At 50.1% G+C, this 16,418-nt stretch overlaps 1 protein-coding gene across 7 annotated transcripts in view; it reads right to left on the bottom strand.

Annotated features, from left to right (window-relative positions):
* The window catches only part of LOC135548245 (neuroplastin-like), a 73,119-nt gene that overhangs the window by 48,774 nt on the left and 7,927 nt on the right, over nucleotides 1-16,418 (bottom strand). For 5 of the 7 annotated variants that reach the window (XM_064977645.1, XM_064977636.1, XM_064977653.1 and 2 more), the window contains exons 2-4: nucleotides 5,452-5,799; nucleotides 1,198-1,372; nucleotides 413-507 (exon numbers count right to left, since the gene is read on the bottom strand). In XM_064977645.1, the coding sequence (XP_064833717.1) occupies nucleotides 413-507; nucleotides 1,198-1,372; nucleotides 5,452-5,799 (618 nt within the window). The remainder of the gene's footprint in view (nucleotides 1-412; nucleotides 508-1,197; nucleotides 1,373-5,451; nucleotides 5,800-16,418) is intronic. The other 2 variants (XM_064977681.1, XM_064977689.1) reach the window with 2 other exon arrangements.

Genomic DNA, 16,418 nt, shown 5'->3' with positions numbered 1-16,418 from the left:
TGAGACCAGTATGAACAAAGAAGACACTAGCCTGAAGGAAGGCGTGTCTGTGTGAATCGACTTCCCAGAGAGAGCAGAGAAGACAGGACTCTGTCCCTCCCTTCAGCTGGCCTGTCCTGCCCTGTCCTCTTAGTAAGTGACAGCAGCCTCCAGAGGCCAGCCTGTCAACACCACAACACATCACCGGACCAACATCTCAATGTCTGTCACTGGAAGGGGATCTGTTCACAGGAAGTAGCTCTAGATTGTGTTATTCATCAGATCCCTCATAGGAGAACTTTATCTCTCTCTTAGTTATGGCAGAGGGTCAAGTGACAGTATTGATTAAAGTGGAGGTTAATGATAAAAATCAACAGTGTATCTGTCATTTGTTTATACCGTGAGTGATATCTGGTGGTTGAAAGAGTCTTACCTTTTACCTCAATAGTGGCGTTGGCGTTGGGAGCCGTTTCAAATGTGTAAACACACATGTACTCCCCTGCGTCGTCTGACCTTGGTTTCTTGATTCTGCAACAAATCATAAAATATCAGTTACTTCATAACTTTAGCTCAGTCAAAAATAACATGTATGCAAAGACAATACTAATTTTCTCTAATTTTGTTGTCTATCATTGTATATCACCCAATGATACATCATCCAATTATATATCACCCAATGATGCATCACCCAATGATGCATCACCCAATGATACATCACCCAATGATGCATCACCCAATGATGCATCACCCAATGATACATCACCCAATGATGCATGTTGTGTGGAAGTCCTTAGCGTTCATTGTTAGCACTGTGCTGTGTGTTAGGCAGCCAGGAGAGAGGAGAGGTTAGCACGGGGTTGTCTGTTCTGGGGTCAGTCATTAGTAGAGTACTGAGATGTAATGTGACAGGAAAGGAGCTGCCCAGCGGTCTCCTCATGTAGCTGTCCGCGCCTGGCTGGGGAGAGTCTGGGAAATGTCTATGGGGGTGTTGTGCAGTACAGGGGCTGGTTGCTCTGCTCTGAGCTCAGAGGCTGCTCTGATGGCTATGCCCTGCGAGGGAATGGGCTGCCCAACAACTGTTTTCACTAAAGGACTTGGCAACATGGTTCTTATTTCCATCTCAGGGTGATTGGTCTTAGTGTTGATAGTCTGTGTGACAATTAGAAAGGCTTTGTTGAATGCTCTAGTAAGAGAACTACAGAATAAGTAAGGACTCACATGTACTCTGTGTTCTTCTGCTCGTTCCGTGTGTCTGCAATCTCCACTCTGTTCTTCATCCAGAAGCTCTCTTGTTGGCCTTCGTGGGCGTTGGTCAGGCTACACTGCAGGGTGACAGGGGGCCCTTTGGTCTCCGAGGGTAGGATGATCTGATCTGACGCATTGATCTTGGGCTCTGAAACACACAGAGAGACAGCAACCCCTTATCATTAAATTGGGGCTCAACACTATAGCAGAACTGTAACTATACTAACTATTCCCCACACACAGACTGAGTGGCGGACGTGCGTGGGAGTTGGGGCCGGAACATAAGACAACAAAAACACAAATACATAAAGAAACACAACATGGAGCGGCAGGAAAATACATGCAACACTAAACCCTGTATCTGTCTTTGGTTCTGTTGTTACCGTACAAAAGATGGACTTAAAAATAAAAATAAACGTAAAATATCCTCACAAAATGAAGTCTGCAAAAAAATGATGATTAGTCTCCTTACAGACCTACAGTAGCTCTGTTGTTCCCGCTCCCATTTTGAGATGATAATCATATGGACACGACATTTACGGTTGAGCAGACACTCTTATCCAGAGCAACTTACAGGTGCATACAGGTCACATCAGCAGATTTTTAAACTAGTCGTTATAGGGATTTTAACCAGCAACCTTTTGGTTAGTGGCCCAACACGCTTACCCGCTAGGCTACCTAGAGTCTAGGAAGTAATGAGCTTTAAGGTGATGACCAGCACCAAAGCATCTTTGGTTTGGAACCACTGGCACTTGATAACTTCCTGAACCAAACTTCCTGAACCGAACTAATTCATACAGTAGAACTCAATTTGATATTGACAGCAACAAGGTTTGGTTTACTATATCTTTTAAACAGTCTAAATTGATTCAGGAAGGCACTTGGATACGAAAAGAGTGATGTAACCTTGAAATTATCGTGAGATTATACAAATATGAGGTTGAATGTATGAGGGAAATTTGAACAACATACATGTTTTCAGTCCAATGGCTATCTTCCAAATAACTGCTGCCATGTCATTCAAACCAAAACCAGGAAGTGAATAAGGTATAATCTTTAGCAAACCTATTGGGTGGAAGTAGAACCAATAGCTAAACAGAAGAGGACAAAATATACTGTATAATCGTGGCAGACAAAAATGAGGTGAACATCAGCTTGACTTCTGCTGCACTACACTATAACAACCACTAGCTCTTTACTAGTATAATACTTTAGTGTATTTGTTAACAGAGTCCATTTCTCAAGGACATAGAGGGAGGCTCAAGCAGGATGTGTCATCAGAGAGCACAGGCAGGCAGTCTTGGGTAGTGAGGAAGCTCCTCTCACTCCCTCCCTCCCTCCCTCCCTCCCCCACGGCAGCCAGCCATGGCAACCACACAACCCCAGGGAGAGGAGCATAATAATCTTACTATTGGCTGCTACTACAAACATCCTAGTAGAGGATGGGAGGGGAAAGTCTCTGGGTCCTGGCTAGTGACTTATATTAGCATTCATGGCACCTACTCCTGCAGTTCTGTATACCCAATAGCTAGAGGGAAATCTCTCGCTATTGCTCTCCTTCTCTTTCTTTTTCCCCCTCTCTCTCTCACTCTTTCTCCTCTATATTGCTCTCTCCCTCCCTGCCCCTCCCTCTCTCTCTCTCTCGCCCTCTCTCACTCTATGGCTCTCTCCCCCTCCCTCCCGCTCTCTGTCTCTGTCTCCCCTTCTCTCTCTCTGCTTCAGAACCCCTATACAGGCCTCTCAGCCCACATAGTGTGGCATCCTGGGAATATACAGACTACACAGAAAAAGTTCATTCAAGAAATTTGCAATTAGGCATTAAAGGCACAGTGTTTTCCATGGGAGGTTTTCTCAGCTCAGAAGAAGGTCATTTGTAGGACACCTGCTCAAAAAGAGAGTGAATCTGTGATGTCATGCACAGCACACAGGCACTGACCCACGTGGCCACCTCTGTCTAGGATTGTAAAAGCATCATTACATTGATACTGCAACCCACTCATAACAGTGTAGTACATTTTATTCCATTATGACCTGCATACAGTCCTAGAGGATGGTGCCAGTAATGGCTATTTCTTGCTGACAGAGGGAGGATGTTTGCCCACTTGATTGGTATGTTGAGCCAACCCCCCCCCCCCCCCCGTATAGGCCTGTATAGATGAGTTCGTTTAGTGCAATTAAGTTCACTGTTGATTAAAGTGTTACCTAAGCTAAGGAGTTTATAACAAATGTAGTAACAATATTAAGTTAATTTTAAAAACAGGCCTTGACTTTGGAATAGATCTCCAGATACGCACAATCACAAATGAAACGGTTAAAACAAGACAAGCAAATATTTGAAAACATTCCCGAATAACTATACATTATCGTCTCCTTTGGTTCAGTGTGTATAGCCTGTTCTATACATGTTATATACACATATTATTACATGTCTATAACAAGAACGTTGACACTCAGTAATGACAATATATTGGATGACAAAAGGTCTGACTCAATTATTAGAACATGTACAGATTTTTTAGGAACAAATGTCTGCTCTTTTTAGGAACGAATGTCTGCTCTTTTTAGGAATGAATGTCTGCTCTTTTTAGGAACAAATGTCTGCTCTTTTTAGGAATTAATGTGTCTTTTGAATAAGAAAACATTGATTTGACCAATTTCATGTTAGCCTAATGATGGACACATTTCTACCACTAGTAAACTAAGATATCTACTGTAGGCCGACTGTCCACGTCTCAAGCCAGCTGGTGGAATGAAGTGTAATGGGTGTAAGTGTGCACATGCAGTCAGACAGTAGTCCAACAGTACGGTAAACACTGTGTACGACAGACAGATCAGTAGGTAATGCTCAGGAGATGAAGGAGCTGACTCCTGTAGTAAACCTCTGAGTTTCTGGCTGCATGGCTGTGAATAACAACATTCCATATCTCGCTGTGCTCCAATGGGGTGGACACTCAATAGAGCGTGCACGCATTCAAAGGGTCCAGTTGAGATTCAGTGTGTTTGAATGTTTGTATGCAATACAGCAGAGAGGGGAGAGGATATAATGTCATTACTGATTCATGCTCAAACACTTAATACTGGCTAAGAATGTACAAGGTCATACAGTACACAGGCGACTCCAGAGAGAGACTGTCTGCTGCAGCAATGAAACCAGCTCTCTCAAATCTAGAAAGGACAAAATACATTTAAGAACCACACTGGGTTCTGTCTTTTATTGGATTGGGGTGAGTCATGTGTTTAAAACAAGGGCACGCTTTACACCTGGACAGCTCCCTCCTTGTCTTCTTACATCCCATCTACCACTTCCCCACTAAAATAAGCGGCACAACTTCAAAGTGCCCTGTTGGGGCGGCAGGGTAGCCTAGTGGTTAGAGTGTTGGACTAGTAACCGAAAGGTTGCAAGTTCATATCCCTGAGCTGACAAGGTACAAATCTGACGTTCTGCCCCTGAACAGGCAATTAACCCACTGTTCCTAGGCCATCATTGAAAATAAGAATTTGTTCTTAACTGACTTGCCTAGTTAAATAAAGGTGAAATTTAAATTAAAATAAAAAACATGGTGCAGACAGGGCAGAATTACACCGGGCTTTGAAGTGAATAAAACAACCCAAGAGAAAAACACAAATCACAAAAGAAATCGAGAAATAAATGGATGAAATTTTGATTTTTTTTTTGAGAATAAGGAAAGAAACGGGACAACTGTCGAAGGACACATGAGACAGAGGAGAGGGCCAGAACGGCCAGGATGGGCTGTATGTGGGGAAGGAGCGGTTGGTGTGGGAGGAAAGAGGGGGTAGGTGGACAGATACAGGGGAGGTTTCTGGGTTTGTGGTGATCTACAACAAAACGCTCAGGGTTTTGGGAGAGGCAGGGAATCTATGGAATTCTGAGAATCCTCAAATTCTGCATAGCGAGGAGGAAACACATAGGAGCTATCAACATAAACACAAAAAATAGAACAAAAACACAAAAGGGCAGTACTTATAGGAGGAAATAAAACACAATGCCTTCCCATTTCTTATACAGAAAAATAAAACAAAGACAAGTCTTTGAAATGAACAAATAACAAGGTGGTGGTTGGTGTTTTGCTTTATTTGTCGTTGCCAGGGACAGCTGTGGTGGAGGTGTGAACTCATTTATTTATTTTTATGGAGTGTGGTGGTGGGACAGGCAGGGGATTGTTAGTTTGTTCACCAGCTAGGTACTACAGGACATAGACCACTCACTCTGCAGCACCGAAATGGTGGCCTGGGCTCGGATCCAGGTGATGGCGGGGTTTTGGCGCAGGTCGTTGCGCCGTGGGTTGTTGCTGGCCCGGCACTCGTAGGTCCCGGAGTCCTCCAGCGTGAGGCGCGTGATGCCCAGCACGCTCACCCCGTTGTTGCCGTAGGCCGTGTTGATGGACACGCGGCGCTTGCGGGCGCCGTCCCACAGCTGCTTGAAGGAGTCGGCGCGGTTGATCTCGGCGTACCACCACTGGATCTCGGGGGTGGGGTTACCAATCACGTCACAGTACAGCTCAAAGGTGTCCAGCGTGAGCTTAGTCTCAGACATTGGCGACTTCACAAACCCAGCTGGAGAGGAAAAGTGTATTGGGGAGGAGGGGGGGGGTGGAAGAGGGGTTAGAGTGGAAGAGGGAGGGGATGGAGAGACCAGGGGATGGAGATAGGAGCAAATCAAACAGGGATCAGTTGGAAACAAAAAAAGAGGATGATTAAAGGCAAATCAAGAAAAAAAGCAAGCTACAACGCTTAAAGTGGGTTGTATATTTTCTGTGTAAACAAACAAATAAAATGGATTTACTGTGCAAAATATGTTGCCTACTCACAACATTGTGAAATGTATAAAGATTTGACACTACTAACATGGAACAACATAGCAAACTGACATGCAGTAGAACTACAAGTAAATCATGTATCACATATGGACAACTTAGTCAAAACATGTTTCTTCATCTCATCTGAGTTATATTTTCCTCCTATCTGTCAACCTTTACATGGCAGAGATTACATTCCTGCCCCATAAAACCACATAAATAGATTCAATGTTATATCTGACAGTCACTGAAACACACAGAAATAACCCTGTGAGTTTCTGAACAGATATTGCATAAAAGGAAGCCTTTGCTTTCTTGTATCTCTTTGATGTTAGATTGAAATGACAACTGACTATAAAGCTCTCTGTTTACAGAAGTGTTTCGTTCATTTGCCACATTAAGGAAACTCATGTTGTGTGATGTGACATTTATGTCAAAGGGCAAAGCCGATGGAAAGTCATGTGACTACTTGTAACACTGGCTGAGTATAATTTCCATCAAGCCCTATGAACCATGATGAGGACCTTATGGACAGGCCTTTCTTTATTCTGGTCAAATGAGAACTGAGAACTATGTTTGGAACATAACTGACCCAGTCAGGAATCTAAAAGGTGTAGAAATGCATTGAAGCTGAAACAGCAGACATTGCATGTGCTTTGATGACTAGTACTGTAGTAATTTATTCTTCTTCAGCAAGACATACATTCTGTTTGTTTTCAATCTGATTGTCTGTGCGTATATGATGGCAACTTTAGAAATGAGGTCATCCATCCTGTGATTCCCTATCAGCTGGACTTAAATGTCACATAATCATCATCACTGTGTGTGTGTGTGTGTGTGTGTGTGTGTGTGTGTGTGTGTGTGTGTGTGTGTGTGTGTGTGTGTGTGTGTGTGTGTGTGTGTGTGTGTGTGTGTGTGTGTGTGTGTGTGTGTGTGTGTGTGCACGCCATTCTCATTACATGAATCATACTACCGCTTCACAGCAGAGGTCAGCCCCTACAACCATATGCCAGCATTCTAGCACAGACCCAATGCACTCATCACCTGGGCTGTGCCTTAGGGTTCCTGTTGCAAGCCCATTCTAGCACAGACCCAATGCACTCATCACCTGGGCTGTGCCTTAGGGTTCCTGTTGCAAGGCCATTCTAGCACAGACCTAATGCACTCATCACCTGGGCTGTGCCTTAGGGTTCCTGTTGCAAGGCCATTCTAGCACAGACCTAATGCACTCATCACCTGGGCTGTGCCTTAGGGTTCCTGTTGCAAGGCCATTCTAGCACAGACCTAATGTACTCATCACCTGGGCTGTGCCTTAGGGTTCCTGTTGCAAGGCCATTCTAGCACAGACCTAATGCACTCATCACCTGGGCTGTGCCTTAGGGTTCCTGTTGCAAGGCCATTCTAGCACAGACCTAATGCACTCATCACCTGGGCTGTGCCTTAGGGTTCCTGTTGCAAGGCCATTCTAGCACAGACCTAATGCACTCATCACCTGGGCTGTGCCTTAGGGTTCCTGTTGCAAGGCCATTCTAGCACACAACTAATGTACTCATCACCTGGGCTGTGCCTTAGGGTTCCTGTTGCAAGGCCATTCTAGCACAGACCTAATGCACTCATCACCTGGGCTGTGCCTTAGGGTTCCTGTTGCAAGGCCATTCTAGCACAGACCTAATGCACTCATCACCTGGGCTGTGCCTTAGGGTTCCTGTTGCAAGGCCATTCTAGCACAGACCCAATGCACTCATCACCTGGGCTGTGCCTTAGAGTTCCTGTTGCAAGGCCATTCTAGCACAGACCCAATGCACTCATCAATTTGAAGCAAAATCACCTGGGCTGTGACTTAGGGTTGCAAGAACTCCGTTGACTAACTGTTCTACGCCATGTCCTCGCAGTGTCCACGGATGAATCACAGAAAAGGCCGCCACACCCTAACCCTAACTCTGACTATGCTGAAGACGAGAGAGACAGGAAGAGATAGCAGAGCAGGCAGTCTCTCTGTGGCGCTATAGTCGTGTGTCTTACTACAACAGATTACAGGTCCTCACAGAACAGCCCAACCTGCTCAACAGTAATGTACTGTATAATCAACACATGAGCAGATAAGCTGCCTAGTGGGGAGAGGTTACTAGCTGCCTAGTGGGGGGAGGTTACTAGCTGCCTCGTGGGGGAGGTTACTAGCTGCCTAGTGTTGAGAGGTTACTAGCTGCCTAGTGGGGGAGGTTACTAGCTTCCTAGTGGGGAGAGATTACTAGCTGCCTAGTGGGGGAGGTTACTAGTGGGTGGAGATTACTCACTGCCTAGCGGAGGGAGGTTACTAGCTGCCTAGTGGGAGAGGTTACTAGCTGCCGAGTGGGGAGGTTACTAGTGGGTGGAGGTTACGAGCTGCCTAGTGGGGGAGGTTACTAGCTGCCTCGTGGGGGAGGTTACTAGCTGCATAGTGGGGAGGTTACTAGTGGGGGAGATTAATAGCTGCCTAGTGGGGGAGATTAATAGCTGCCTAGTGGGGGAGGTTACTAGCTGCCTAGTGGAGGGAGGTTACTAGCTGCCTAGTGGGGGAGGTTACTAGCTGCCTAGTGGGGGAGGTTACTAGCTGCTTAGTGGGGGGAGATTAATAGCTGCCTAGTGGGGGAGGTTACTAGCTGCCTGGTGGGGGAGGTTACTAGCTGCCTAGTGGGGGGAGGTTACTAGCTGCCTAGTGGGGGGAGGTTACTAGCTGCTTAGTGGGGGGAGATTAATAGCTGCCTAGTGGGGGAGGTTACTAGCTGCCTGGTGGGGGAGGTTACTAGCTGCCTAGTGGGGGGAGGTTACTAGCTGACTTGTGGGGTAGGTTACTAGTTGCCTACTGGAGGGAGGTTGTTATCTGCCTAGTGGGGGGAGGTTACTATCTGCTTAGTGGGGGGAGGTTACTAGCTGCCTAGTCTGGGGAGGTTACCAGCTGCCTAGTGAGGGGAGGTTACTAACTGCTTAGTGGGAGGAGGTTACTAGTGGGGGGAGGTTACTAGTGGGGGGGAGGTTACTAGCTGCCTAGTGGGGGGAGGTTACTAGCTGCCTAGTGGGGGAGATTACTAGCTGCCTAGTGGGGGGAGGTTACTAGCTGCCTTGTGGGGTAGGTTACTAGTTGCCTAGTGGAGGGAAGTTGTTATCTGCCTAGTGGGGGAGGTTACTATCTGCCTAGTGGGGGAGGTTACTAGCTGCCTAGTCTGGGGAGGTTACCAGCTGCCTAGTGAGGGGAGGTTACTAACTGCTTAGTGGGAGGAGGTTACTAGTGGGGGGAGGTTACTAGTGGGGGGAGGTTACTAGCTGCCTAGTGGGGGGGTTACTAGCTGCCTAGTGTTGAGAGGTTACTAGCTGCCTAGTGGGGAGGTTACTAGCTTCCTAGTGGGGAGAGATTACTAGCTGCCTAGTGGGGAGGTTACTAGTGGGTGGAGATTACTCACTGCCTAGCGGAGGGAGGTTACTAGCTGCCTAGTGGGAGAGGTTACTAGCTGCCTAGTCTGGGGAGGTTACCAGCTGCCTAGTGAGGGGGAGGTTACTAACTGCTTAGTGGGAGGAGGTTACTAGTGGGGGGAGGTTACTAGTGGGGGGAGGTTACTAGCTGCCTAGTGGGGAGGTTACTAGCTGCCTAGTGTTGAGAGGTTACTAGCTGCCTAGTCTGGGGAGGTTACCAGCTGCCTAGTGAGGGGAGGTTACTAACTGCTTAGTGGGAGGAGGTTACTAGTGGGGGAGGTTACTAGTGGGGGGAGGTTACTAGCTGCCTAGTGGGGGAGGTTACTAGCTGCCTAGTGGGGAGATTACTAGCTGCCTAGTGGGGGAGGTTACTAGCTGCCTTGTGGGGTAGGTTACTAGTTGCCTAGTGGAGGGAAGTTGTTATCTGCCTAGTGGGGGAGGTTACTATCTGCCTAGTGGGGGAGGTTACTAGCTGCCTAGTCTGGGGAGGTTACCAGCTGCCTAGTGAGGGGAGGTTACTAACTGCTTAGTGGGAGGAGGTTACTAGTGGGGAGAGGTTACTAGTGGGGGGAGGTTACTAGCTGCCTAGTGGGGGGGGGGGTTACTAGCTGCCTAGTGTTGAGAGGTTACTAGCTGCCTAGTGGGGAGGTTACTAGCTTCCTAGTGGGGAGAGATTACTAGCTGCCTAGTGGGGGAGGTTACTAGTGGGTGGAGATTACTCACTGCCTAGCGGAGGGAGGTTACTAGCTGCCTAGTGGGAGAGGTTACTAGCTGCCTAGTCTGGGGAGGTTACCAGCTGCCTAGTGAGGGGAGGTTACTAACTGCTTAGTGGGAGGAGGTTACTAGTGGGGGGAGGTTACTAGTGGGGGGGAGGTTACTAGCTGCCTAGTGGGGGAGGTTACTAGCTGCCTAGTGTTGAGAGGTTACTAGCTGCCTAGTGGGGGAGGTTACTAGCTTCCTAGTGGGGAGAGATTACTAGCTGCCTAGTGGGGGAGGTTACTAGTGGGTGGAGATTACTCACTGCCTAGCGGAGGGAGGTTACTAGCTGCCTAGTGGGAGAGGTTACTAGCTGCCGAGTGGGGGAGGTTACTAGTGGGTGGAGGTTACGAGCTGCCTAGTGGGGGAGGTTACTAGCTGCCTCGTGGGGGGAGGTTACTAGCTGCATAGTGGGGGAGGTTACTAGTGGGGGGAGATTAATAGCTGCCTAGTGGGGGGAGATTAATAGCTGCCTAGTGGGGGAGGTTACTAGCTGCCTAGTGGAGGGAGGTTACTAGCTGCCTAGTGGGGGAGGTTACTAGCTGCCTAGTGGGGGAGGTTACTAGCTGCTTAGTGGGGGGAGATTAATAGCTGCCTAGTGGGGGAGGTTACTAGCTGCCTGGTGGGGGAGGTTACTAGCTGCCTAGTGGGGGAGGTTACTAGCTGCCTAGTGGGGGAGGTTACTAGCTGCTTAGTGGGGGAGATTAATAGCTGCCTAGTGGGGAGGTTACTAGCTGCCTGGTGGGGGAGGTTACTAGCTACCTAGTGGGGGGAGGTTACTAGCTGACTTGTGGGGTAGGTTACTAGTTGCCTACTGGAGGGAGGTTGTTATCTGTCTAGTGGGGGAGGTTACTATCTGCTTAGTGGGGGGAGGTTACTAGCTGCCTAGTCTGGGGAGGTTACCAGCTGCCTAGTGAGGGGAGGTTACTAACTGCTTAGTGGGAGGAGGTTACTAGTGGGGGGAGGTTACTAGTGGGGGGGGGAGGTTACTAGCTGCCTAGTGGGGGGAGGTTACTAGCTGCCTAGTGGGGGAGATTACTAGCTGCCTAGTGGGGGGAGGTTACTAGCTGCCTTGTGGGGTAGGTTACTAGTTGCCTAGTGGAGGGAAGTTGTTATCTGCCTAGTGGGGGGAGGTTACTATCTGCCTAGTGGGGGGAGGTTACTAGCTGCCTAGTCTGGGGAGGTTACCAGCTGCCTAGTGAGGGGAGGTTACTAACTGCTTAGTGGGAGGAGGTTACTAGTGGGGGGGAGGTTACTAGCTGCCTAGTGGGGGAGGTTACTAGCTGCCTAGTGTTGAGAGGTTACTAGCTGCCTAATGGGGGAGGTTACTAGCTTCCTAGTGGGGAGAGATTACTAGCTGCCTAGTGGGGGAGGTTACTAGTGGGTGGAGATTACTCACTGCCTAGCGGAGGGAGGTTACTAGCTGCCTAGTGGGAGAGGTTACTAGCTGCCGAGTGGGGGAGGTTACTAGTGGGTGGAGGTTACGAGCTGCCTAGTGGGGGAGGTTACTAGCTGCCTCGTGGGGGAGGTTACTAGCTGCATAGTGGGGAGGTTACTAGTGGGGGAGATTAATAGCTGCCTAGTGGGGGGAGATTAATAGCTGCCTAGTGGGGGGAGGTTACTAGCTGCCTAGTGGAGGGAGGTTACTAGCTGCCTAGTGGGGGGAGGTTACTAGCTGCCTAGTGGGGGGAGGTTACTAGCTGCTTAGTGGGGGGAGATTAATAGCTGCCTAGTGGGGGAGGTTACTAGCTGCCTGGTGGGGGAGGTTACTAGCTGCCTAGTGGGGGGAGGTTACTAGCTGCCTAGTGGGGGGAGGTTACTAGCTGCTTAGTGGGGGGAGATTAATAGCTGCCTAGTGGGGGAGGTTACTAGCTGCCTGGTGGGGGAGGTTACTAGCTACCTAGTGGGGGGAGGTTACTAGCTGACTTGTGGGGTAGGTTACTAGTTGCCTACTGGAGGGAGGTTGTTATCTGCCTAGTGGGGGGAGGTTACTATCTGCTTAGTGGGGGAGGTTACTAGCTGCCTAGTCTGGGGAGGTTACCAGCTGCCTAGTGAGGGGAGGTTACTAACTGCTTAGTGGGAGGAGGTTACTAGTGGGGGAGGTTACTAGTGGGGGGGAGGTTACTAGCTGCCTAGTGGGGGGAGGTTACTAGCTGCCTAGTGGGGTAGATTACTAGCTGCCTAGTGGGGGGAGGTTACTAGCTGCCTTGTGGGGTAGGTTACTAGTTGCCTAGTGGAGGGAAGTTGTTATCTGCCTAGTGGGGGAGGTTACTATCTGCCTAGTGGGGGCGGTTACTAGCTGCCTAGTCTGGGGAGGTTACCAGCTGCCTAGTGAGGGGAGGTTACTAACTGCTTAGTGGGAGGAGGTTACTAGTGGGGGGAGGTTACTAGTGGGGGGGAGGTTACTAGCTGCCTAGTGGGGGGGGTTACTAGCTGCCTAGTGTTGAGAGGTTACTAGCTGCCTAGTGGGGGAGGTTACTAGCTTCCTAGTGGGGAGAGATTACTAGCTGCCTAGTGGGGGAGGTTACTAGTGGGTGGAGATTACTCACTGCCTAGCGGAGGGAGGTTACTAGCTGCCTAGTGGGAGAGGTTACTAGCTGCCTAGTCTGGGGAGGTTACCAGCTGCCTAGTGAGGGGAGGTTACTAACTGCTTAGTGGGAGGAGGTTACTAGTGGGGGGAGGTTACTAGTGGGGGGAGGTTACTAGCTGCCTAGTGGGGGAGGTTACTAGCTGCCTAGTGTTGAGAGGTTACTAGCTGCCTAGTGGGGGAGGTTACTAGCTTCCTAGTGGGGAGAGATTACTAGCTGCCTAGTGGGGAGGTTACTAGTGGGTGGAGATTACTCACTGCCTAGCGGAGGGAGGTTACTAGCTGCCTAGTGGGAGAGGTTACTAGCTGCCGAGTGGGGAGGTTACTAGTGGGTGGAGGTTACGAGCTGCCTAGTGGGGAGGTTACTAGCTGCCTCGTGGGGGAGGTTACTAGCTGCATAGTGGGGAGGTTACTAGTGGGGGGAGATTAATAGCTGCCTAGTGGGGGGAGATTAATAGCTGCCTAGTGGGGGAGGTTACTAGCTGCCTAGTGGAGGGAGGTTACTAGCTGCCTAGTGGGGGAGGTTACTAGCTGCCTAGTGGGGGAGGTTACTAGCTGCTTAGTGGGGGGAGATTAATAGCTGCCTAGTGGGGAGGTTACTAGCTGCCTGGTGGGGGAGGTTACTAGCTGCCTAGTGGGGGAGGTTACTAGCTGCCTAGTGGGGGAGGTTACTAGCTGCTTAGTGGGGGAGATTAATAGCTGCCTAGTGGGGGAGGTTACTAGCTGCCTGGTGGGGGAGGTTACTAGCTACCTAGTGGGGGGAGGTTACTAGCTGACTTGTGGGGTAGGTTACTAGTTGCCTACTGGAGGGAGGTTGTTATCTGCCTAGTGGGGGAGGTTACTATCTGCTTAGTGGGGGAGGTTACTAGCTGCCTAGTCTGGGGAGGTTACCAGCTGCCTAGTGAGGGGAGGTTACTAACTGCTTAGTGGGAGGAGGTTACTAGTGGGGGAGGTTACTAGTGGGGGGGGGAGGTTACTAGCTGCCTAGTGGGGGAGGTTACTAGCTGCCTAGTGGGGAGATTACTAGCTGCCTAGTGGGGGAGGTTACTAGCTGCCTTGTGGGGTAGGTTACTAGTTGCCTAGTGGAGGGAAGTTGTTATCTGCCTAGTGGGGGAGGTTACTATCTGCCTAGTGGGGGAGGTTACTAGCTGCCTAGTCTGGGGAGGTTACCAGCTGCCTAGTGAGGGGAGGTTACTAACTGCTTAGTGGGAGGAGGTTACTAGTGGGGGGAGGTTACTAGCTGCCTAGTGGGGAGGTTACTAGCTGCCTAGTGTTGAGAGGTTACTAGCTGCCTAGTGGGGGAGGTTACTAGCTTCCTAGTGGGGAGAGATTACTAGCTGCCTAGTGGGGAGGTTACTAGTGGGTGGAGATTACTCACTGCCTAGCGGAGGGAGGTTACTAGCTGCCTAGTGGGAGAGGTTACTAGCTGCCGAGTGGGGGAGGTTACTAGTGGGTGGAGGTTACGAGCTGCCTAGTGGGGGAGGTTACTAGCTGCCTCGTGGGGGAGGTTACTAGCTGCATAGTGGGGGAGGTTACTAGTGGGGGAGATTAATAGCTGCCTAGTGGGGGAGATTAATAGCTGCCTAGTGGGGGGAGGTTACTAGCTGCCTAGTGGAGGGAGGTTACTAGCTGCCTAGTGGGGGAGGTTACTAGCTGCCTAGTGGGGGAGGTTACTAGCTGCTTAGTGGGGGAGATTAATAGCTGCCTAGTGGGGGAGGTTACTAGCTGCCTGGTGGGGGAGGTTACTAGCTGCCTAGTGGGGGGAGGTTACTAGCTGCCTAGTGGGGGGAGGTTACTAGCTGCTTAGTGGGGGAGATTAATAGCTGCCTAGTGGGGGAGGTTACTAGCTGCCTGGTGGGGGAGGTTACTAGCTACCTAGTGGGGGAGGTTACTAGCTGACTTGTGGGGTAGGTTACTAGTTGCCTACTGGAGGGAGGTTGTTATCTGCCTAGTGGGGGGAGGTTACTATCTGCTTAGTGGGGGAGATTACTAGCTGCCTAGTGGGGGGAGGTTACTAGCTGCCGAGTGGGGGAGGTTACTAACTGCTTAGTGGGAGGAGGTTACTAGTGGGGGAGGTTACTAGTGGGGGGGGAGGTTACTAGCTGCCTAGTGGGGGAGGTTACTAGCTGCCTAGTGGGGGATAGATTACTAGCTGCCTAGTGGGGGAGGTTACTAGCTGCCTTGTGGGGTAGGTTACTAGTTGCCTAGTGGAGGGAAGTTGTTATCTGCCTAGTGGGGGGAGGTTACTATCTGCCTAGTGGGGGGCGGTTACTAGCTGCCTAGTCTGGGGAGGTTACCAGCTGCCTAGTGAGGGGAGGTTACTAACTGCTTAGTGGGAGGAGGTTACTAGTGGGGGGAGGTTACTAGTGGGGGGGAGGTTACTAGCTGCCTAGTGGGGGGGGGGTTACTAGCTGCCTAGTGTTGAGAGGTTACTAGCTGCCTAGTGGGGGAGGTTACTAGCTTCCTAGTGGGGAGAGATTACTAGCTGCCTAGTGGGGGAGGTTACTAGTGGGTGGAGATTACTCACTGCCTAGCGGAGGGAGGTTACTAGCTGTCTAGTGGGAGAGGTTACTAGCTGCCGAGTGGGGGAGGTTACTAGTGGGTGGAGGTTACGAGCTGCCTAGTGGGGAGGTTACTAGCTGCCTCGTGGGGGAGGTTACTAGCTGCATAGTGGGGGAGGTTACTAGTGGGGGGAGATTAATAGCTGCCTAGTGGGGGAGATTAATAGCTGCCTAGTGGGGGGAGATTAATAGCTGCCTAGTGGGGGAGGTTACTAGCTGCCTAGTGGAGGGAGGTTACTAGCTGCCTAGTGGGGGGAGGTTACTAGCTGCCTAGTGGGGGAGATTACTAGCTGCTTAGTGGGGGAGATTAATAGCTGCCTAGTGGGGAGGTTACTAGCTGCCTGGTGGGGGAGGTTACTAGCTGCCTAGTGGGGGAGGTTACTAGCTGCCTAGTGGGGGGAGGTTACTAGCTGCTTAGTGGGGGAGATTAATAGCTGCCTAGTGGGGAGGTTACTAGCTGCCTGGTGGGGAGGTTACTAGCTACCTAGTGGGGGGAGGTTACTAGCTGACTTGTGGGGTAGGTTACTAGTTGCCTACTGGAGGGAGGTTGTTATCTGCCTAGTGGGGGAGGTTACTATCTGCTTAGTGGGGGAGGTTACTAGCTGCCTAGTCTGGGGAGGTTACCAGCTGCCTAGTGAGGGGAGGTTACTAACTGCTTAGTGGGAGGAGGTTACTAGTGGGGGAGGTTACTAGTGGGGGGAGGTTACTAGCTGCCTAGTGGGGGAGGTTACTAGCTGCCTAGTGGGGGAGATTACTAGCTGCCTAGTGGGGGAGGTTACTAGCTGCCTTGTGGGGTAGGTTACTAGTTGCCTAGTGGAGGGAAGTTGTTATCTGCCTAGTGGGGGAGGTTACTATCTGCCTAGTCTGGGGAGGTTACCAGCTGCCTAGTGAGGGGAGGTTACTAACTGCTTAGTGGGAGGAGGTTACTAGTGGGGGGAGGTTACTAGTGGGGGGTAGGTTACTAGCTGCCTAGTGGGGGGAGGTTACTAGCTGCCTAGTGGGGGAAGGTTACTAGCTGCCTAGTGG

Source organism: Oncorhynchus masou, chromosome 1 (genome assembly GCF_036934945.1).
Source record: "Oncorhynchus masou masou isolate Uvic2021 chromosome 1, UVic_Omas_1.1, whole genome shotgun sequence".
In the NCBI taxonomy this organism is placed as follows: Eukaryota; Metazoa; Chordata; class Actinopteri; order Salmoniformes; family Salmonidae; genus Oncorhynchus; species Oncorhynchus masou.
Note: the sequence above shows the minus strand (reverse complement) of the source record. Positions and strands in the feature narration are given on the sequence as shown.